The 24,284-nt window shown below is 36.7% G+C and overlaps 1 protein-coding gene across 1 annotated transcript in view; it reads left to right on the top strand.

Moving 5' to 3' along the window:
* Positions 1–24,284, top strand: part of LOC150093146 (uncharacterized) — a 339,961-nt gene that overhangs the window by 210,370 nt on the left and 105,307 nt on the right. Inside the window, exon 14 of the mRNA XM_090414162.1 lies at positions 16,455–16,551. Coding sequence (XP_090270288.1) covers positions 16,455–16,551 — 97 coding nt within the window. The remainder of the gene's footprint in view (positions 1–16,454; positions 16,552–24,284) is intronic.

The raw sequence follows: 24,284 nt of genomic DNA, 5'->3' as shown, positions 1-24,284 counted from the left end.
GTGCAAATTCATTTTTTATTCTAAGTATTCTCTATAAAAATTAAAAATTCACAAGATTTGTTGCTGACTTGTGTTTATTAATTCTCTCCCAGGGTTATACAGTAGTCAGCATTCATTATGTAGAAATTATGGAGACAAAAATACACATGTTAGAGAATTACTTTACTTAAAATAGAGAAAAATAGCCCTCCACATTTTGATCTCTATATCAAGCTCATCATCATCAGCAATACATATGTAGGAGGTAAAACACAAGCTACATCATGATACACATAAGTAAGCTATAGCAACTGCATTGTTAACCATTTACATTATATTAAAAAATAATAAAAATGATAAAAAAATTAAAAGTGGAACTACATCAACAGGACTGTACAGAATTAAACAGTTAATAATTAATGTAGTTCCACTTTTAATTTTTTTTATCATTTTTATAAATTTTTATTTTATTATTATTTTAGTATAATGTAAGTTTTATTTTTAATTTAAATTTTACTCTTCCTCTTTTTCTTTTTCTTGCCAGATGTCAGGCTAATTGTGTAATGCAATAGCTTGTGTTTTAGTTCATATATATTCCTGTTGATGGCCTTGTTATGGAGGCTGAATGTTGAGGATTATTTTTGTTAGTTTTAAGTAAAGTAACTGCTTTAATATGTGTGTTTGTCTCCATAATTTCTACCTAATGATCATGTTTATTAAAGTTTTAAAGATGAAATCAGTGAGCCATTTGCTTATTTGAATTATGTGTGCATACCAGTTCCAGACAGAAAATTTATACTTGGTTTCTTTTCTATTGAAGAAACAGAATGACATCAGTATAACACCTCGCTTGGGTTACAAAAAGTTTATATTTAGAACTGAGTGATGCTGTGCCATTGTCAGTAAATTTGGATATTTTCTCTCTGCCCATTGTGGACTTCTTTTAACTCTTCTTTAATATGTTTAAAGTTTATAAATGCCCAGTGATTATTATAATATTTAAATTCAAATTCTGAATTGTATAACTTAATAGATTTGTATAAATTGAGATATACTATGCTCTCAGTTATTCAATACTCAGATGAACTTGGAAGTATAGTATTAAAAAAAAAGAGTAGACATTTCCATCTTTTTCTTTATTTTTTATCTGTATCCCTCTGTGAACACAAATTTTTGTGAATGTTTTTAAGATGACAGTAAAAATATTTTGCTTGTTAACATGATTTATTACTAATTTTATTCTTTCCATCCCATCTTCTGTTTTCATATTAGGCTCAAATGCCTGTCAAAAGCAGTAAAAGCCTAATACTGTTGATAATAGGACTTAATTTGGCTGTAAATTGCATGCGCTCTTCTCAGTTTGCCTGTTTTATGGGAGGGAAAATAATGCCACTTCCATATGAGATCAGCTAACTCACCTTCACTTGAAAAACCCTAATAAAGGGTCTTTGCATCCTAGACGGGAATTAAACCCAGGTATTTCCAAACAAAGGGCTTTGTCTATACTTATTTAGCTAGAAGGCTCTTAATTTTCTTCTTATTTGTTTTTATTTTATTTATTTATTTGTGAAAAAAAAGCCTTCAATAACGCAGACGGCAAAATATTTGCTGATAATTTTACACACAATTTACACACATTACATAATTACTGTTACAACTTCCATACACCACTGTGCTGCCTAGAATTGCACGAGTCCACAGTTCTGTTAGTAGTGCTGTGCACAGCCAACATTTGCATGTTTATCAGTAGAGACAGTTGACTAGCTGTATGAATTAACATACAGTGGGGAGATTATGACAACCATGTAGCTGTAATAGCCTGTTATTTTCAACATGCTAAAAGCACTTCAGATCAATAGGATGTTTGTGTATCAGCCTATTAAATATTATAATGATACAGAAGATGACAGCCAAAGAACAGGTCAAACCGAGCTGAGTTAGGGAGCAGCAGCTTGTGAGGTATGCGAAAGCATGCCTCTCTCGTAATTCTGTGAGAATGCAGAAATTTTTCTGCAAGAAAACATTTCGTCATGAGATGAACATTTCGCAGAGAACGATGTCATGTATACTAACTGATGACCTGGGGTGCACTTATTATCATTCTATTGGACACTTCCTAACACCTCAACTTATGCAGCAGAGGGTGATAGAATGAAAGGAACTTCTCTGGTGGTACACAAACAACAGACACAGAGATATCCACTTCGCAGACGAGATTTTCACTTGAAGAATCGTTTAGCTGTCAAAACAATCAGGTATATGTCCCCTGATGATCGCACAGCACATGCCATAGCACCCAGGATTCAGACAGATCGTCACCCTGCATCATGATAGTTTGGTGGTGGCATATCGAGGGGAAGGGATATCCAAGTTGCATTTCTGCTAAAAAGGGGTCAAAACTTCTTCCAAAGTGTATCAAGACACCATGCATGAACCTGTAGTTCAGAAATTCTAGGTTCCCATGTGGGATGCTGCTGATGTTTTTAAACTTTTGCTTATTTTTTTTTCTAGTCTTTATAATTTTTATTACTGATTTTCTTACCGGGGTGCTTAAGGGTCAAAGCTGTATAACTGAGAGAAGACCTCCACATAGCCTTTAAAGGAATGCGGAGAACCGACCAGGGCTTCTGACCTAATGTCCAATCCTCACCTTCTCGTGGTGCACCCTGTCGGGTATCTACTTGGATACTGAACGGATGAGGATGCGCTGGCAATTTGGGATTTAGCCGACCAAATTGTATTCTTATTGGTTAAACCAAAATATAGAATGATGGTACATCATGACAAAATTTCATGCTGGCTGGGGCGTCGCCCGGTTAAACAAGGCCCCCGTTGTTTTCGCCAGGGAACCAGGGCAAACAGCGAAAAGTCAGCTACTGGAACAAATCTGAAAATAAACCACAACTCAACATCACCAGAGTTAAAGATCGGTACTATCAACGTAAGAAGCCTGAATGGCAAAGAAATGGAGCTAGCTGAGGAATTAGATAAGTACCAGATCGACATAATAGGGGTGACTGAAACAAAAAAGACCAAAACTGGTGAGATCGTTCTGAGCAATAAATACAAAACATTATATTCAGGCAATGACAATCAAGGAAAAGAAGGAGTAGCCATAGTATTCAACACAAAATACGAGGCTAATCTTCTTGAATGGCAGTCAGTCTCAAGTAGAGTGATGTGGGCAAATATGAGAATGGGGAACTGGACAATGAGACTTATTTGTGCCTGTGGTCCCACAGAAGGTTCTACTAAGGTAGAAGTGGAGGAATTTTTTGAGGCTTTAGAAAAAGCAACTGACACAATGGAAAAGGAAAAGTTGGTCCTTGTTGGGGATCTAAATAGCAGAGTAGGAAATGATTGTGAGACATACAAAAATATTTTGGAAAAATTTGGAGAAAAGAGCAAAGCTAATAATCATGGCAAATATCTGTTGGATTTCTGCTCAGGACATGGACTGGTTATTACTAACACCATGTTCCAACATAAAAATGTGCACAAATTCACATGGAGAGAAGAGGCTAGGAATAAGAAAAGTCTCATTGACTATGTTATTGTTGATAGTGATGTTTTCTCCCTGGTGCAGGACACCAGAGTGTACAGAGGATTTGAAATTGGAAGTGATCGCTATTTAGTCTTGAGCAGGATAAAATTGAATTTCACATCGAAAAGAATAACATGTAAGAAAGTTTTAAAGCGAATAAAAGTTGAGCAGCTCTCAGATGTGAACTGTAGACTAAAATACACAAAGATTATTGAAGAAAAAATGAAAGAGTTTGAGAACAGGAATCAAACCTTGGAGATTCAGTGGCAAACTCTGAAGAAAACATTGATTGATTCTGCCAGAGAGGCATGTGGTGAGGTTGTCTGTAAGGATAAAAAAATCAGAACTCCCTGGTGGACACATGAAGTTAAAGAGGCAGTGAAGGAAAAGAAGAAAGCATACCAAAAGTTCCTGGCAAATAAGTCACCTTGTGCTCTTAGAGAATATAGAGACAAATGCAAGAATGCTAAACACTGTGTAAAACTAGCTAAACAAAAGTTATGGGAGGACTTTGGCAAGAATATAGAAAATAAATATCAAGAAGGTGGCAAAATATTCTGGAGGTTGTTGAAGAAGCTTAAGAATGGAGGAAAGAGTGCTGTAAAAGGAATTAGAGATGATAAAGGTGACATGAAAATGGGAGAAAAAGATATTCTTGAAGTATGGAGTAATTACTTTGAAAATTTGCTAAATGAAACAAGTAGTTATGTCAACACAGTGGTAAAAAACACTGACCAGGCATGCAGTCAGGAATACATATCCATACTTGAAGTAGAAAAAGCCATCAAAGGCTTGAAGTGTGGAAAGGCAGCAGAAGTAGATGTTATTCGACCAGAAATGCTGAAGTATGGTGGTATAAAAGTCTTACAGCGACTGCACTGCATAGTTCAGAAAGCCTGGACAGAGGGACGAATTCCCGATGATTGGAGTAGAGCTCTAATAGTACCCATATATAAAAAGGGAAATAAAACTGAATGTGAGAATTACAGAGGTATTTCCCTACTGAGTGTTCCGAGCAAGATTTATGCCAGTGTACTTGAGAAACGGTTGAGAAGAATTGTGGAAGAAAAGCTTGGTGAAGAACAAGCTGGATTCAGACCAAATAGAGGCTGTCAGGATCAGATCTTCACTTTACGACAAATAGTTGAGAAAGCATGGTAATATAACAAAGATCTGTATTTAAGTTTTGTCGATCTGGAAAAGGCATATGACAAGGTGCCAAGAGAGAAGCTATTCAATACGCTGCAGTTATATGGTGTCAGTGGGGCATTATATCAAGCAATACTTAGTCTGTATTTGAGTTGTAAGTCAGCAGTTAGAATTGAAGGAAGTACAGGAAGATGGTTTAATGTTAAATCTGGTGTGAGACAAGGATGTACATTATCCCCTCTGTTATTCATTATCTATATGGATCACATTATGAAGGAAAGTGGTATTAAACATGATATCAAAATTGCAGATGTTAATGTCAGCTCTTTGTTTTATGCAGATGATGTTATACTTCTAAATAAATCTGCTACAAATCTGTCAGATTCTCTGACTAAATTGAATAGCTGTTGTAATAGATATGGTATGAAGGTCAGCAATAAAAAGACAAAGACAATGAAAATAGGCAGAACATTGAAAATGTCAACTGTGTTGTGAATGGAGAACCTGTGGAACAAGTAAAACATTTCAGCTATTTAGGCACAGTTTTTACTGAAGATGGTAAATTAAATATAGAAATAGACAACAGAATCAGCAAAGCTGGTATGGTGGGAAGTCAATTGAATAAATTCATATGGAATAAGAGAGAAATTAGTCGGAACACTAAATTAGCTGTATACAAGACAGTGTTCAAACCAGTTTTAACTTATGGATCTGAGAGCTGGGTCAGAAGTAAAACACTTGACCAAAGACTAGAGACTGCAGATATGGGAGTCCTGAGAAAGATTAGAGGCGTGAACAGATGGCATCAATGGCAATGTCATATTAAAAACGAGGATATTAGGAAAGAACTTGACATTGTCAGCATCCAGGAATGCGTTAGCAGAGCTAATCTCAGGTGGTATGGTCACTTAAACAGAATGGGCGAGGAAAGATTAGCAAAACAAGTGTTCTCTGCCAGGTTGGCAGCAAAACGACCCAGAAGAAGACCAAGATATAGGTGGATTGATACGGTACAAAGTGCCTTAGACGATAGAAATATAAGATCTGATAATGTTGGAGTCTTGACAAGTAACAGACTGATTTGGAGGAAAATTGTAGATAGGAAATTAATAATGATGTAATTTTTTTCATGTAGTACTATCATATCCTGTACACCCCTTGATGGTACATGGCAGGAATTTGATGATGATTATGATTTTCTTACCATATTTGTTATAGCAGTTATTCAGTTAAAGAATACTGCAGACCTGTACTGGATTTAGGAGTTATGAAGTATCCACATGAAGTGAACAGCTGAGATTAACATCTCCAGTTTTAATATCAAGCTTAATGCTGCTTTCCTTCATAATGTGATCCATATACATGATGAATAATGATATGCATCCTTCTCTAACACCTGATTTTACATCAGACCATCTTCCCCTATCCCCATTCAATTGTGACTACTTACTTACAGCACAAATATAAACTGTGTATGGCTCGATATAGTGTCCAATTTACAGAATACAGTTGTAACATTTTTGAGATCTACAAAATTTAAATACATGTTTTTGTTATATTTTTGTGATTTTTCAGTTACTTATGTTAAGATGAAATTCTGATCATGACAAGTTCTGTTTGGCATGACATATCTTCTTCCCTGAGTTTCTCTTCCAGTTTTTTTTAGCCCCCCCCCCTTCCCCTCAAGTATGTTTGTATAAATCTTATTTGGAACACTCAGTAGGGAAATTCCTCTGCAATTCTAACATTGTTTTATTTCTATTTTTTAAAATTAGGTACTATTGAGAATGCTGCTCTAGTCATCCAAAATTTGACCTTCTGACTATACCTTCTAAATTCTGTAATGCAAACACTGAAACTTTTATACCTCCATATTTCATCGTTTTTTAGTCAAAAAAATATTATCTCCTTTTGCTTTTGTTTTTTTTTTATATGAATTTCAGATTGTTGATGGCTTTTAATACCTCAGATATTAGTATGTATTCCTGATTGTTTTCCTCTTGAATAGAATACAGAAAAATGTTAATACTGGTGAAAATATTGAAACTGTGGTGGAAGGTTTGAAGAATGTAGAGGTCCTCAATAAGGATGTAGTCCTTCACAGGAAAAAGGATTAGTCGAACTCAGAAGAGAAAAAAAAAAGATTGTGTGAGCAAATGAGAGAGAGGGTTAAGGGATAATTTTTTACTGTAGTTCTGTGGTAAGAGGAATACTTCTTGAAAGCTTGACAACATTTTGTTTCTCTGGTGCAGAAATTAATAATATTAGTGATGCTGTCAGAATGCAGAAATCCATGGTGAAAGGATTGATTGTTTTGGCTGGCACCAATGACCTGAGCAATAATATAAGTATTCCATGAGGGAGGATGTGAAATAGTTACTGTAAGAAGTGAAAAAAGAAGAGTGAGAGGGTGAAGTTTGCAAGTCTGCAGCCATGCTATGATAGAGGTAAACTGAGGAGGAGGACAATGATGGCTAATGCATCAATGTAATATCTTAGGAGGGGATGATTTATTGTACTCATTTGTATTCGTATTCTGTCTTATGTATGGTCTAATTATTAATTCATTAACTTGGAATCTTGTTGGGCTGTGCCATTGTAAAAACATGCTACTACTAAATCTCATCTAGTCTCATTAATCCTTAACCCTCTTACTTTATTTGTTTTCTAAGCCCTCCTGTCCTAAAGTTTTATCCTCCCCCCTTCTTTCTTACCCCTGCCCGTTGCTCCTATTGCATGCTAAGCTGCCTCAATATTTATCTATCGCTGGCTAAACGATTTGCAGTATACTTATTCTCTCAGACTCTTCTACCAGACAAAATTTATTTTTATTAACGACTGCGCCAACCTGGAAAAAATATATATAGTCTACGAATAATAAGAGTATGAACAAAGGTAAGGCCAGCTAAGATCCTCTTAACTATACATCAAGTCATGGCTATTTTAAATCATCACATGCACACAGGTACAAATTTTATTTGAGATAGTGAATTGCAAATAATCAGATCCATTGTTGCTAAAACAGAATATTTTATTTTAACTAGACAGTTGAGATTACAACACAGTAGGGAATAACTAACTTTTCCAACATATCTAACTTCAGCAAAACTACTAAATCATTGAAATATATACATTTTACATACACTCAACATTTACTTAGCATAATAAGACACATACCTTTCTATAAGTAGAGAGTAACTTTTCTTCATATAACAATCATCAAGAATTCTCCTTGCACCATTAAAACATATACACTTGCTCTACCCAGTTACTATACAACACTTAATAAACTTTACCATCTCTTGTAACGCTTACAATTCTTACTTAACTAAGTTACAAGGAAAATAATAACAATATCACTTGTTTACTCACAGTTCTTTCAGTAAGCACACAGTCCTCTTTCATGAATTATACCTCAGTCAGGACATAGTGAATCATTTCTGTTACACAGGACACGCTCTTGTCTCGGACACTTCTTTTCCCTATTTCTCTTGTTCCACTGGTGGCTTATTTGTTGACCAGACATCAAACTTTTTGCAGGAATCATGGTCAGCTATGAGGTGGGGCAACTGTTGTTGAACGCTCCTTGGAAGTTTCCCAGAACATTCTAGAGGAATCGCCAATGGTGGGCACTAAGTCTCCAGTTACATACGTTGCATCATCATCTCCTCTCCTCTTTTCCACTCAGCCGATAAGGGAACCTGAACAACATCAGTTGTGGTGGCAGTAGTTGTCATCGTAACCTTCCTAGTTCTGGTCGCCTTTTCTCTTCCCTTTCTGTCCCTTTTTATACACTCCCTGCTCTTTGTTCTTTACCTTCAAATGTCCGTAATTAGCCGTCGGCACAATGACATCATTCTGGCTTTCTTGATGAAGGTCCTTGTCTCGGGCAAGGACCTTCAACTTGTTCGCAAGTTGTTGTGAACTTTTCTGATACACTATTCTTATAGTTTACTTACATTTTAATATCACTTAATTTTAAGTACAATATTTTAACAGGAATTATTTAACACAAATTTCAGTACAGTAAATTTCTTCTCAGACAGAAGGAATCTTACATTATTTTTTCGTATATTTGGGCCTAAAACCCCTGTAAAATCAAGTTCGATAAATTAATTATATTAATTTCATTATATTAACTGTCAATTATTGGTGGTGGTTGTCTCTCCACTTCCTGTCTGATGAATTTCCTTAGCGACTCTAGAGAGAGAGTCTGTTGACGCAGGCTTTTCTTTTACCCTTTTGTCAACAGGTTCACTCTGAACTGAGTTCTCTAGATTCCCTGTTCTTTCTTCCTTATTTCTTGTGAATCTGACTTTTTGTGTATCAGCCTTAATTTTATCTTTGATGTTACTGGTTGTTACATTCATCTCTTCTAGCAAGTGCACCTGCTTCGAGTTTGAGAAGGGATGAATATCTCCAATTCTCTCTCTCTTCTCTTTCTCTAACTAAATTGTAGCACTCCTCCAAGCCTTTTATCCTCTTCTTAAATGCCACCTCCCTCAACTCACATCTTAACCCTAACTTAAATTGGTTAAAGACTTCTTCTTTGAGTACCATCTCTTATCAGAGATCGGCGACCAGCTTGGCAAATTTTGAGCGATCCTCAGCCACTCTAAAAAGTCCATCAGAGCTCATGCCAGTCTGATGTCTGCTAGCCAAGATTTTCTTCGTCTTCCTTGTCCTCTTCCCCTTTATAAGCAATTTAAATATTTTATATTTTTCATTACAAAGTAGGTGACCAAGATATGCAGTTTTCCTTCTTTTTATGGTATCTAAAAGTTCATGTGATTTCCCCATTTGTTCCAATACTTTCCTGATTGGACGTTTTTGCTGTCCATGGGATTTTTAACATTTGTCTGTATAACCACATCTCAAAGGCTTCAAGTTTTTTTATTGATGTTGTCTTCGAGGTCCAAGTTTCTGCACTGTACAGCAGTATAGACCATACATAGCATTTAACCATGCATACTCTAAGCTCTAAGTTTAAGTTGCGGTTACACAGTGTTGATTTCATCAGGAGAAATTTTTTTCTTGCCATTTCAATTCAAACTTTTATTTTCATTTCTGAATTGCAGTCTTCATTTAACCAGCATCCAAGATATTTAAACTTTGTCACTCTTTCTATTAGTTTCCCCATTTAAAGAAAGTGATGAATTAAGAATTGGTTTCTTGCTTATAACCATGAATTTAGTTTTGGTGATATTTATTTTTAATCCCATTTTTTTACTCTCTTCATTCACTAGTTCCAGAAAATTTTGAATATCCTGAATATTGTCAGCCAGGAGAGCTGTGTCATCAGCATATCGGATGTTACTGATGATTTCACCATTTACATTAATCTCCTTCCTTTCAGAGGTGACAGCACACGTCCTTGCCTTACTCCTCGTTTGATGTTAATGGGGTCTGTAATAATGTCATCAACTTGAACAGATGCCTTTTGGTTCCAATATAAGTTTTGAATGATCCTGATGTCTTTACCATCTAATCCAGTTCTCTTTAATAGTGCAATCATTTTAGTATGTTGGACTTTATCAAATGCTTTCTCAAAGTCAATGAAGCAAATGAATACTTCCTTGTTTTGATCAATACATTTTTGGAATAAGATTTGAGAGCAGAAAAGAGCCTCTCTTGTTCCCAAACCGTTTCTAAAGCCAAATTGGGTATCACTGATGGTGTCTTCACATTTTCTGTATATTCTTTTTTGAATTATTTTCAGGAACATTTTGAGAACATGACTCATTAGACAGATCATTCTATAGTCATTACAAGTTTTCGCATTTGCTTTTTTAGGTAGCATGATGATGGTCGACTGTAACCAGTCTTGTGGGAATATGCCTGTATCATAGACCTTATTAGATAGCTTTACTAATATAACAATGTTGTCACCTTCTAATAACTTTACTATTTCTGCTGGTATTCTGTCACGGCCTAAGGCTTTACTATTTTTAGCTGAGTTCAGCACACATTCTACCTCTGATCTTAGAATGCATGGACCGTCCATCTGTTCATAAGTATTTTCTGGGTTCTGTCTGTTATCAGAAAAGAGTTCTACATATTTCACCCATTCTTGTATTTTGTCATCTTTTTCGGATATTATTTCTCCCTTTTTGTTTCGAAGGACACAGTTGTTTTTTCTTAAATATACCTTGAGGTCTCTTTCAGCTTTTTGTGTAGATTAAAACTGTCATACTTTTCTTGTAGAATTTCAATTTCTCTACATTTTTCATTCATCCAGATTTCTTTTGCTTCTTTGATCTTGCCTTTAATAATTTTTTGAACCTCTTTATATTTTGTTGGACTGTGATTTTTATATGATCTGCGTTGATCCATGAAAGAAAGAATTTCGTCAGTTATCCAATCATTCTTTTTTACTGCTCTATCAGGACACAAGGTATTGGTACATTTCTCTATGAAGACAGATTTTAATTTGTCTCATGATTCATCAACCCTCATGACGTCATCTTTCTTGATAAGTGCTATCTCTTGATTCAGGTTAAAGACTGCCCAGTCTAAATGTGACTTTTCGTCCTTAGAGACATTCAGACTATTAGCTAGGGTCAGTAAGCTATTGTAAAATTCTGATACACTCTCCTTGTTCCCTTGCATGCACTTATGTAGTTTCCACAAGTTCGGTCTCACATTTTTAACCTTGGAATATTCTGCTGTTGAGGTAGCCTTGAATTTCAAATATTCCAATGGTGTCTTAACGCACTCAACCGAATTAACCCAGATCCAAGAAACTGAATTTTTTCTACACACCCGAGTTAATACGTGTGACTGTGAATATTGGTTTCACATATAAATACAACCGAATATACACGTTAGACAATTTTCTGACTATTTCCTTTCAGCCAAGAAAAGTTGACAATGGCGTGTATCAGCTATTTCGTTTGCTTTTGCACATTTTTTATCCATGATTATAACTGATCAAAATTTCTTCGAGCTTTTTTTTGATGATCAATTGATTCAGCGTGTTGTGGAAGAAACAAATCGATATGCGAGGAGTTGTACCTGTGGTAAAGAAAAGACTTCTTGGTATGACACAAATCCAAATGAAATCAGAGTATTTTTGACTGTTATACTTTTGCAAAATGTAGTAAGAAAACCAGAATACCGTCATTATTATACAAAAAATCCATTATTATATACACAATTTTTTCCGAATTGTATGAGCAGGAAACGCTTTGAGGCCATAAAACAATTTCTACATTTTTCAAATAATGATGAATTTGATCCAGCAAATCACCCTCACCCAAAACTCAACAAAATCTGGCCAATTTATGAAGATTTGAATAGAAAATTTGGCAATTTGATTATGCCAGAGAAATTGGTGACTATTGACGAAGGCTTATTGCTTTATAAAGGTCGTCTGTGATGGGTGCAATACATTCCTCTCAAAAGGGCCAGATTCGGCATAAAAACATACTTATTATGTGAATCACAAAGTGGATATGTCTATAATTTTATAATCTATACTGGCAAGAATACCATTCTGGACAGAGATTTTAGCAATCTTCCACTGTCTTCACAAGTAGTAATGACTTTGATGAAACCATTATTGAATAAAGGTTATTGTTTGACTATGAACAATTTCTATAATTCATCTGGATTAGTGGATCTATTGATAATAAATAAGACTGACGTTTATGGAACATTACACGTATCACGAAAAGAAGTACCCAACGAATTGAAGAACAGAAAATTGAAAACTGGAGAAGTAATTGGTTTTCAGAGAGGGAAAGTGTGTGTAATGAAATGGAAGGACAAGAAGAATATCTCCTTTATCTCTACCATTCACACTACATCAATGGTAGATATAGAGACATGCAAAGGAAGAATAAAAAAACCGCAACTTGTTTTGGATTACAACCATACCATGGGTGGTGTTGATCTCATTGATCAACACCTGTCTTCATATGTTGTACCCAGAAAGAGAAGCAAGAAGTATTATAAAAAGATTTCTTTCATCTCTTAGACCTGGCACTGTGGAACGCTTTCGTGCTTTACCAAAAATCTAGCGGTAAGATGGATTCACTTGATTTTTGCCGCAAAGTAATTGAACTCTCCATTGAAAAATATAAAACTACAAGCATTTCAAGAAGTGGAAGTCCATCAAATATCCCAACACCACTGAGATTATCTGCACGACATTTTCCATCTTTCATTCCACCAACTGAAAAGAAAGAAAATCAAACTTGCCAGTGTTTCCTCTGCAAAAGAAAAAGGAATGAACACGATAAAAGGGTTCGCAAAGAAACAAGATATATGTGTACTGACTTTTTACTAACTCGGTCCATCCGAAAAACAACCGCTTTCTAATTTTTAATTGGTGCGTTAAGGGGAGAATTTAGAAAATTCTTTGCCTTGCCTGTCAGTTTGTTTCTGAGAAGGATTAACAACTGAAAGTCAGACCTCCCTACCTTCCTCAGTTCCTCTACAAACCTGAAATAGGAGTCTATGTCTTCATGATCATCTCCTGAAAATGATGGAATTACAAGGTGAGGACTTATAGTCCTGAAGAATTCCTTCTCTTCCATCATATTATAACTAATTGAGTCTCTATCATTAGTATCGACATCCATTATTTCAAAATATGTGTAACAACAATCTGATCCTTTTTGCCAAAACTATCTCAATCCACTTTTCTCGGAAATTATTTTGTGGATTTTATCCTGTCGGCTGCTACATTGTAAATTTTTTGTTTTATTTGGGGGTGATTTATTGTACTCGTTTGTATTCGTATTCTATCTTTGTGTGGTCTAATTATTAGCTTGTAATCTTGGGTCGGTCGTCGAGAGGAATGGTGACCTGGATGAGGAAATACAGCACCGAATAACATGCAGCTGGATGAACTGGAGGAAGATGAGCGGGGCCCTGTGCGACAAGAGAGTGAGTTGAAAGGAAAGCTGTATAAGATGGTAGTGAGGCCGGCGATGCTCCATGGCATGGAGACGTGGCCTGTAACAAAGGCACAGGAGAGGAAGATAGAGGTGGCGCAGATGCTGATGTTGAGGTGGACGAGTGGTGTGACAAAGAAGGACAGGATAAGGAATGACTACATCAGAGGGACAATCAAGGTGGGACTGATTGGTAAGAAGGTACAAGAAAGCAGGCTGAGGTGGTTCGGTCATGTAGAGAGGAGGAGTGGGGAGTATGTTGGTAAATGAGTGGAGCGTATGGAGGTGGAGGGACGGAGGAAAAGACTCAGGCCCAAACTTAGATGGAGGGATAAGGTGGCAGAGGATCTTAGGGAGAAAGGATGGAGTCAGGAAGATGCCCTAGACCAGAGAATCTGGAGAAAGAAGATTAAAGATGGGAACACCGACCCTGTTTAACACGGGATAAGGCATAGCGAAAGAAGAAGAAGAATCTTGTCAGGCTGCGCCGTTGTAAAAACTTTTGCTATCTACAATGTCTTGTGTTAAGTCGGAGTGAACCAGAATATTAAAGAAAATTATGTTTCACTCGGACTTAACACATTTCTCACTCTATTGGAACCAAATAATGACTTTTCAGAAATGAATAAGCACGTGTATAGAAATCGTAATTTAGTTTTATGTCTTTTAACTTATATTGTATTGTGAAATTTCATTATGTATGGCTACTTAGTCTCAAATACTTTGTGATAGCCTGACTGGGAGAAAAATAATATTCAAAATGCGAAATGGCCGACTTCAAAAACACGTAATGCTGTGTACAGGAAAATCCTTTAGTATGCACGGTGCCTTCCCCCCCCCCTTCCACCGCTACACTCCGTAAGTTGTGAGAGGATTCCGTGTGCAGCGCTAAGTGCCGTGTGACATGAAGACAGATGATGTAGATGTCGATGACGAAAGAGAAAGGAGTGGTGCAACGTTTAAAAAGGCATGTAACGCTGAGGACAGGGCTTTTGGATGTTTTCCGGCTTGTATGGAGTCTCCACGTGGTTTTCCTTTGTTCAAGGAGATATCGGAAGAATGACCAGGAAGCCTGCCAGTCGGAAACTAGTCCTGCAGACTATATTTGTGGAAGACTACAGAAATATCCAACTATGAAGTACAGAGGGAATCCGAAGTGAACATCCTGAGAATGCGTGAAGTAGAGCAGTCGTAGAAGATCCGACGAAATAAGGAAGCGACCAAAGTAACATACCAGCAATTGGTAAGGTGAAAAATTTAATTCTTCCCATCTAGTGGAAATGTTTAGGATGATATTATTGTAATGTGCTTCGAGAGACTCTTAGGAGTAAATTGATAGATTGAGAATGAAACAGAATATTGTACGAAAAGTTTATGTAGCAGATAGAATCTAGAAATTACTGCTAAAAATGTTAAGAGATATAGAAAGTTGTTAGTTGAATTTTCCTTGAGAGAGAGATTTACTAAAGTTCTTAATTGAGCTTTATATATATATATATATATATATTGGATAGGATTGTCAGAGAAAATTGAGAATAGAATTGATTAACTAGAGTGGCACAAAGAGACTAAGCGTAATTAAATGTTATTAAATATGTTTCTCAGATTGATATAGAAATGATAAAGTAATTGTATATATGAGTGCTAATTTTCTACCTTGCTTTGTTGTTTGATTGACTCAGTTTTATAACGTGTATTATATGTGATTTTCTTGAAATTAAATGTCTTGTTTAAATATAAAAGTTGTATTGCCTGAACTTAGAACCTGTTGCACTTGCTCATAAAATTTAGCGAACCTCATAAGGCGGGAGAATAGATAATTTTGGGTCATGACTGCAAGTTGGAAAAATATAGTTGACAAGAGTGAATGCTGACTGTATTCTAACTCCTTGGTCATACAAGTTTAGTATAATCTAGGATTCAGGGTGGCGCAACGAAAATAAATAAATTTCTCTGAATTTGAATAAGGAGTTAGAACCAGTGCTGAGACAAAGAAACAGGCATCTGCCATTTGCATTTCTTTGTCTCACAAACCAGCAGCTTCATTCTTGTCAGGGATTCGGCCTGAGTTAAGTTAAGTGAGATAGAAGTTTAAAGTAAATGGTATTAAATAAGTAAAAGGAAAGAAAATATAGGAATTATTGAGTGAAAGGTAGAATAAAGTAATATCTACATATAAGAGATAAAAGAGGGCCCAAAATATAAGAGAGTCAACACAACAAAAGTCTATTCTTGTTAATCCCTAGCCTTCCTTACTTTCTTTGTTTGCTAAGCCCTTGTGTCTTAAAGTTTTATTTCCTCCTTCCTTTCTTATCCCTGCCCTTTGCTGTATTGAGAGTTGACTTTACTCTCAAATATTTCAGGTGAAGTTGGAGGTTACTGTGAGTTCGTATTCCACTGTATGTTTGTAAGTCTTTGGATGGTAAAAATTGTTGTTGTGTTGTCCACTGCAAGACTACTTTCCCCTTTTATTGGAGACATGGTAATATGGTGTGGAGAAGATCCATAGTTGGTCTCTACAGTGGGATTACCAGATTATTTAAATCTCAGTATACTCTCAGTGTTATTTGTACTATGGGTTACTCACTTGCATTGGAGGGATTTTTATTGCTTCACAGTCATAATAGCTATTGTGTGGCATCGGGTGGTTTCCTTCTTTTTTTTTTTTTTAATAAATTTTTTCGATTAAAGTAAAATTTACACAATTTGCCTAGGGGCTACATTTTTTTCAAAGAACTTAATTTCCTCTAAACTTGAAATGTAGGTTACTTCAATTAGAAATAATCTCTGTAGTTGGCACTTCATTTAGTTCATAATAATTATGTTTTCTTTCTAATGACATTGATATCTTAAATATATATTATTGTTTTTATAACTGATAGAGAAAAAGATTATATACAACAGGAAGAGTGGCACATTCAACAGTTGCATGAAAAAGATCAAGAATATAATGCTTTAGTCAAAACACTTAAGGACAGGGTAAGTAAAATATTTAAAAAATTTACTTTTTTAAAAAAAAAAACTTTTATATATGAATGTTTCTAGGTGTTCAGGAAATTAGTGAAAGCACATATAAAATTTGATTCATTCACAATTTATTACTAAGCTGTTACATAACTAACATTTGGCAGATGGGTAACAGTATTCAGTTTTTGGGACTCCAATATCCTTAATGAAATTGAAGGGGGTGTCCAGTTTGGCTTAGACATGTTGACAATATTTTTGTTATCTGGCCAAATGACCACCACTTTAAACACCTTCCTCAGCCATTTACAAAACACATTAAGGCATACAATTTACCACTGAAATTGAAAATCATAAATCACTTCCTTTCCTGGATACACTTATTACATGTCTTCCTTTAGGCTGTCTGTCCTTCACTGTCTAGTGCAAGTTCTGCATGTACCGGCCAATACATACATACTAACTCATACCACCACCTTCACAAAAACTCAGAGTCATTAACACCCTCAAAAACAGCAATAACAGTTTGCTCTAATGAGCAAAGTCTTAAACAAATGATAATTATGAAATAACCAAAATGATTTGCTTATCTATGATAAGCAAATGCAATACATTTATAAACAATGGCTATAGCAAAAATACCCTCAAAAATATTCTTCATAAAACTACACCTAAAAATAAAAATCATATAGATTACAATATTTATTTATTTTGTGTTGGGGTTCTCTCTTTCCTCCCCCATCCCTTAAGATGGGTTGAGCCCTTCTAATGAGGGATTAAGTATGTATGACTGTAGATCTGTGTGTGTGTGCACAGGGCCGGTGTTCCTGTTCTGAGAGACGAAAAACCCAGGTGCAAAAATACCCTACCTCCATACGAGACTGACTGATTCACCTTTAGTTGAAAGAGACCAGATAAAGGTTCCTTGTGTCTTGGATGGGAATCGAACCCAGGTGTTTCCAACAAAAGGGCTTCGTCTATACCGATTGAGCTGTGGAGACTCATATAGATTACAGTAAAACCATAGCTATTCATATATTAAAGGATTATCAGATAAATACGATGCTACACCATTACAACCTTAATGCTACTTTAAAAACACCTATAAAATTAAAAATATATTCAACTTCTCTGAGGATCTTCCCTCAAACCACCCTGGGGTATATTGAATCCATTGCACTTATAATTTACCTTATATTGGTAAAACTGGACACACAATTCCTATCCGTAAATAAGAACCCAAATAACACATGAAATTAACCATTTTGGTAAATCAGGACTCCCGGATCACACTCTTGACACCTTACACCAAATTGATTGGAGAAGTACCTGTTCCTTACATCATACAAACACCTTGTATGAGCATAAATATAAGGAAACCTGTGAAATTTTGATCAACTATCCTGATCTAAACAATAATGGTGGCCTAAAAATAATCCCAAGAATATGGATGACAAACATCAACTCTTGAACTTCTGTTTCGTGTTCTCCAGAAATCCACTTTAGGGCACTAAGCAATGATTTCAGCTCTTATTTCATCTACTGGCAACTATCAATACTATTTAATTTATCTAACTGTTTAATACTGTTAATACTGTTTAATTTATCTATTGAGTAATCTCTAGCTTAACTGATAACAGTTCTCTAGCTTTAATGTAGTAGAGTCCCCCGCCCCCCATACACACACACACCAGAGATCAGGCCAGTAGTATTAATAGTTGACCAAATTACTGTGATTTTGGCATACTATATGTATTGTAACATAGCTTGTCTCATTGTATATACGTGTATACTCCAAATGATGACCTTGATACGAGGGTCAAAATATTGGAGGACTTTTGGTTTAATTGGTCTATTTTGGTTCAGGGATGTTTAAGGGTCAAAGCTGTATAACTGAGAGGAGCCCTCCACATAGCCTTTAAAGGAATGCGGAGAACTGAACATGACGTCTGACCTAATGTCCAATCCTCATCTTCTCGTGGTGCACCTTGTTGGGTATCTACCTGGATACTGAACGAACGAGGATGGGCTGGCAATTTGGGATTTAGCCGACCAAATTGTATTCTTATTGACTTAAACCAATATACAAAATGATAGTACAACATGACAAAATTTCATGCCAGCTGGGGCGTTGCCTGGTTAAACAAGGCCCATGTTGTTTTCGCCATGGAACCAGTGCCAACAGCAAAAAGTCAGCTACTGGAACAAATCTCAAAGCACACCCCCAACTCAACATCACCAGAGTTAAAAGATCAGTACTATCAACATAAAAAGCCTGAATGGCAAAGAAATGGAGCTAGCTGAGGAATTAGTTATGTACCAGATTGACATAATAGGGGTGACTGAAACAAAAAAGACAAAAACTGGTGAGATCTTTCTGAGCAGTAAATACAAAATGTTATATTCAGGCAATGACAATCAAGGAAAAGAAGGGGTAGCAATAGTGTTCAACACTAAATACGAGGCTAATCTTCTTGAATGGCAGGCAGTCTTAAGTAGAGCGATGTGGGCAGATATCAGAATGGGAAACCGGACAACGAGACTTATTTGTGCCTATGGTCCCACAGAAGGTTCTGCTAAGGTAGAAGTGGATGAATTTTTTGAGGCTCTAGAGAAAGCTACAGACACAATGAAAAAGGAAAAGTTGGTCCTAGTTGGGATCTAAATAACAGAGTAGGAAGTGATTGTCAGACATACAAAAATGTTTTGGGAAAAAATTGGAGAAAAGAGCAAAGCTAATAATAATGGCAAATACCTGTTGGATTTCTGCTCAGGACATGGACTGGTTATTACTAACACCATGTTCTAACATAAATATGTGCACAAATTCACATGAAGAGAAGAGGCAAGGAATAAGAAAAGTCTCATTGACTATGTTATTGTTGATAGTGATGTTTTCTTCCTGGTGCAGGACACCAGAGTGTACAGAGGATTTGAAATTGGAAGCGATCACTATTTAGTCTTGAGCAGGATAAATTTGAATTTCATATTGAAAAGAATGATATGTAAGAAAGTTTGAAAGTGAATAAAAGTTGAGCAGCTCTCAGATGTGAACTGTAGACTAAAATACACAAAGATTATTGAAAATAAAATGAAAGACTTTGAGAACAAGATCCAAACCTTGGATATTCAGTGGCAAACCTTAAAGAAAATACTGATTGATTCAGCCAGAGAGGCATGTGGTGAGGTTGTCTGCAAGGATAGAAAAATCACAACTCCAAGGTGGACACAGGAAGTTAAAGAGGCAGTGAAGGAAAAGAAGAAAGCATGTCAAATGTTCCTGGCAAATAAGTCAGCTTGTGCTCTTAGAGAATACAGAGACAAAATGTAAAAAAGCTAAGCACTGTGTAAAACTAGCTAAACAAAAGTCATGGGAGGACTTTGGCAAGAACATAGAAAATAAATATCATGAAGGTGGCAAAATATTCTGCAGGTTGTTGAAGAAGGTTAGAAATGAGGGAAGGAGTGCTGTAAAAGGAGTTAGAAATGATAAAGGTGACATGAAAAACGGAGGAAAAGATATCCTTGAAGTATGGATTAATTACTTCAAAAAATTATTATTATTATTTTATTATTATTGTTCTGGGAAACTCCAAGGAGTCGACAGACTCATCGAGGGAGGCCCTAACATCATGTCAAGAACAACTATTCAACATTCACACAGTATCTATCATACCTTGCCTTGAACTCATTCACGGTCGTAGCACCAACAACAGACTCTGGAAGCTTATTCCACTCATTTACCACTCTCCCAGTAAAGAACCTAGCTCTAACACCCTTGTCAACCACGCTCTTGCCCAGCTTCCATGCATGGCCCCTAGTCCTCCCACCACCAGTCATATTTTCAAAAATATCTTCTGGATCAATCTTATAAAAACCCTTCAGTAATTTGAATGTCTCAATCATATCACCCCTCCTTCGCCTATCGTCCAATTTCTGCAACCCACAAATCTTCAACCTATTCTCATAAGGTTCATTCCACAGACCTGCTATCATCTTGGTCACTCGTCTCTGTACCCTCTCCACTTCCTCCCTATCACGAAGAAACCCTGGTGCCCATAGCTGGGCACAGAAGTCCAGATGGGGTCTTATCAAGACTTGATACAGAGGAACAACAACTTGTTCGTCTCTGCATGTTAAAGTATTTTTCAGAAGCCAAGTGATTTGGTGAGCTGTTTTAGTTACTTTTGCAATGTGCCCCCTAAATTTCAACTCCCTATCCACCAACACTCCCAAATCCCTGGTCTCATCAATCTCCTGGAGTATGATTCCACCAATGCGATATACTGCTGCTATTCTTTTCACCCCAAAGTGCATAACCTTACACTTTGCCACATTAAATTGACATCCATTTTTCCTAGCTCAGTCCTCCAAACTATCCAAATCATCCTGTAAAATTTTGACATCTTGTGCACTCACAATTGCTCTACCCAACTTTGCATCATCAGCAAACAAGTGAACACTTCCTCTCAGATCCTTTCCAATATCATTGATGAACAAATTGAAAAGCAGTGGTCCAAGAACAGAGCCCTGTGGCACTCCACTAGTCACAAGACGTCTTTTAGACTCCACTCCTGAATAAACCACTCTTTGATATCTCTCCTTCAACCACCCTCTTATCCATCTCACCAACCCTATATCTATACCCATCTGCTCCAGTTTACTGATTAGGGTTCCATGTGGTATCCTATCAAAGGCCTTGGCAAGGTCCAGTAGTATCACTGTAAACCCATTACCCCTATCCAGTTCAGCCGTCACTGTGTTATAAAACGTGAGCAAGTTACTGAGGCATGATCTACCCTTCACAAAACCATGTTGTCCCCCATACAATATCCCATTTTCATCTATCCAATCCTGTATTCTTTTCTTGACTAATTTCTCTAAGACCTTGACAATGATTCCTGATATGCTAATCGGTCGGTAATTTACAACAGCAGTCTTGGAACCACCTTTATGCAGTGGAACTATTTTCCCCTCTTTCCATCCGCTCGGGACTAACCCAGACCCGAGACTCAAATTAAACAAAATGGTCAAGGGTACTGACAATTCTTTAGCTGCTTCTCGTACAACACGAGCTGGTATACCATCCAATCCCACAGATGTATTGACATTGAGGTTATGCAATAGACTACTCACCTCCACTTCATTAACCACAATTCCCGTATAATCTACTGGTTTATTCGTTTCTGCAATGTCACCACCTGGATGATATACTTTTGCAAAGTGCTCACTCAGTAACTCAACTATCTCAACTGATTCAGTTACCTCCCTACCATCAGCATTCTTTAAAATCAATCTGCCATGTACATTTTTCCTTTTACTTGCTACATATCTAAAAAACTGTTTAGGATTCTCTTTAGCCTGCATGGCCAATGTTCTTTCGTAATCCTTTTTTGCTTTTCTTACCACACTCGTCACCCTTCTGGCCTGCGCTTTATACCGTTCATGTGCCTGCCGGTCACCCTTCTCCTTAAATTCCCTCCATAGTTGTTTCTTTTTTTGCAACTCAAGCTTAATGGTGTTATTCATCCATTTAACCCCTACTTGATTTATTATTCGGACTCTAGGTATACAGTCAGCCATTGCTTCATGCAAGCACTTCTTAACTACCTCCCATGCACTATCAACTTCTAGTCCTTGCAGTTGTACATGCCATGGCACTGAACCAATCAAACTCCTAAGCATGTCATACTTTCCAGCCCGATAATTCCACATGTATCCTGTCTTAATTGAAAATTCTACACCTTTAGCCAACTCCCAAGTTAAGACCCTATGATCACTCTCACCGATTGGTGGCAATGTGGTCATATTTGTTACAGCCAAATCCTCAGATGTAATTATTAGGTCAAGCACTCTCTGACCCCTAGTATTTTCCATTACATGCTGTCGCAGATAGTTATCCCTTAATAACCGCATAAAATCCAGTTCCTTCCTCCCGTGTGTCCTCTCCTCACTCCAATCAATGCGACCATAGTTGAAATCTCCCATAATAATCACCCTCCTTCCAGCCATTTCTTCTATTTGCTTGTGCATACTGTCACCACCATCTTTTCCATCACCTGGTCTATAGCAGCACCCAATTGTATATTTAGTTCTGCTAGCCACAATCTCACACCAAATGGCCTCAAATGTGTTCTTTTCTCTATCCTGCAATTCAACTTCTATTCTCCTTGGCTGGAGCTCATCAGCTATCATCAACAATACTCCTCCCCCCATTTTATTCTCTCTGTCATTCCTGAACACACTATACCCATCACATTCAATCCCACTAGTTATATCATCTACAGTCAGCCATGTTTCACTAATACCTATAACCTGTGGTCTGGAAGTGCCAACCATGGCCAAAAACTCTTCCTTCTTGTTCCTAATACTCCTAGTATTAGTGTACATGAATTTAAGACCCCCATTAGCCCCAACCCTACCTTGATGCCTTATATTAACTATCCCACTCAGATTTGTTGTCCTTATTTGCTCTGGCATATTATATTCATTCTTACATTCAACTGCCTCCATAAGGACTGTATCTCCACTCCCCCTGCCTAACAAATCTAGTTTCCCTGAATTTGCACATCCACTACATTCAGCAACACTTTCTCAAGTCTTCTTACACCGTAACCATTCAAATGCAAGCCATCCATCTTATATAGATCCTTTCGCCCATCAAACTCACTCCACACATCCACAAATTCCACACCACTCGTCATACATAACCCACGCATAAAGTCATTCGCAATTATAGCCCTCCTTTTAAACATTTCACTGTCATACCGTAGCAAAAGACTAATCATTCTAACTCTCTCACTCTTTTCTTTTGCTACCTCAAACAATTCATTCAGGTCTTCTATCATTTACATTTTATCTCCTTTCAAATCATTCGTACCTGCCACAACAATCATTTCTTTCACCCTTTCCTTTTGCTCTCTAATAGACGCAGTTACGTCCTTTATGGTCGCACCAGGTTGGTACGATTTTGTCAAATCCTCTACTAACACACCTTGTACTAACGAGTCTCCATACAGCACTCTATCCTTCATTTTGTTCATGTTCACATTCATACGTCTATTTTTCCTGTCATACCTTTTATTATTGGTTGGTTCATTCAGTCTACTTTTGTTCATGCACTCTAGCTGCTGTTTTGCTCTTTCTATTGCACTATTCAACAACGCGATCTCACTCAATGCATCTATCTCATCTTTTTTGTTCTCTGAGAAACCATTTATACTATCATTCACACTTTCTACATTCACACTCTCACAATTTTCATGTACAACCTTGCCGTTTCTTGTCATATACCTATTTCCTTCATTCTGAAGGTTGACAAAAATATCACACTCACGATCCGAAATACACTTCAATTCCTCATTCTCCCTACATTTTCTACACACATTCAATCCTTTATTATCATCTAACCACACTCCGACCGCACTCCGCAAAGCGTACATTTCACAGCTAGTACACTGACTCATTTCTTTTATGCTACCGTTCTTTGATAACGATGGCGAACCTTCATTACTGGCCGCCATTTTCCTTCGCACAGGTGCCATCCTTATTTGCAACGTGTTTTGTCAAATTATACGTTATAACACACCAAAAATAGACGCACTAAAATACGCAAGGCAAACAAAACAAAACTACACAATTTTAAGTAATTTGTATCGATAACTGAAAATGATACTTATCTTATCTGGAGCTTGCACGAACACTACACATTACGAATTCATCTAGCGGCGACTTCCCGACATAGATTA

This window comes from Typopeltis vanoorti, chromosome 24, assembly GCF_054136105.1.
Source record: "Typopeltis vanoorti isolate ZY-2024b chromosome 24, IOZ_Tvanoo_1.0, whole genome shotgun sequence".
NCBI lineage: Eukaryota > Metazoa > Arthropoda > Arachnida > Uropygi > Thelyphonidae > Typopeltis > Typopeltis vanoorti.
This window is presented reverse-complemented; position numbering and strand designations above follow the sequence as displayed.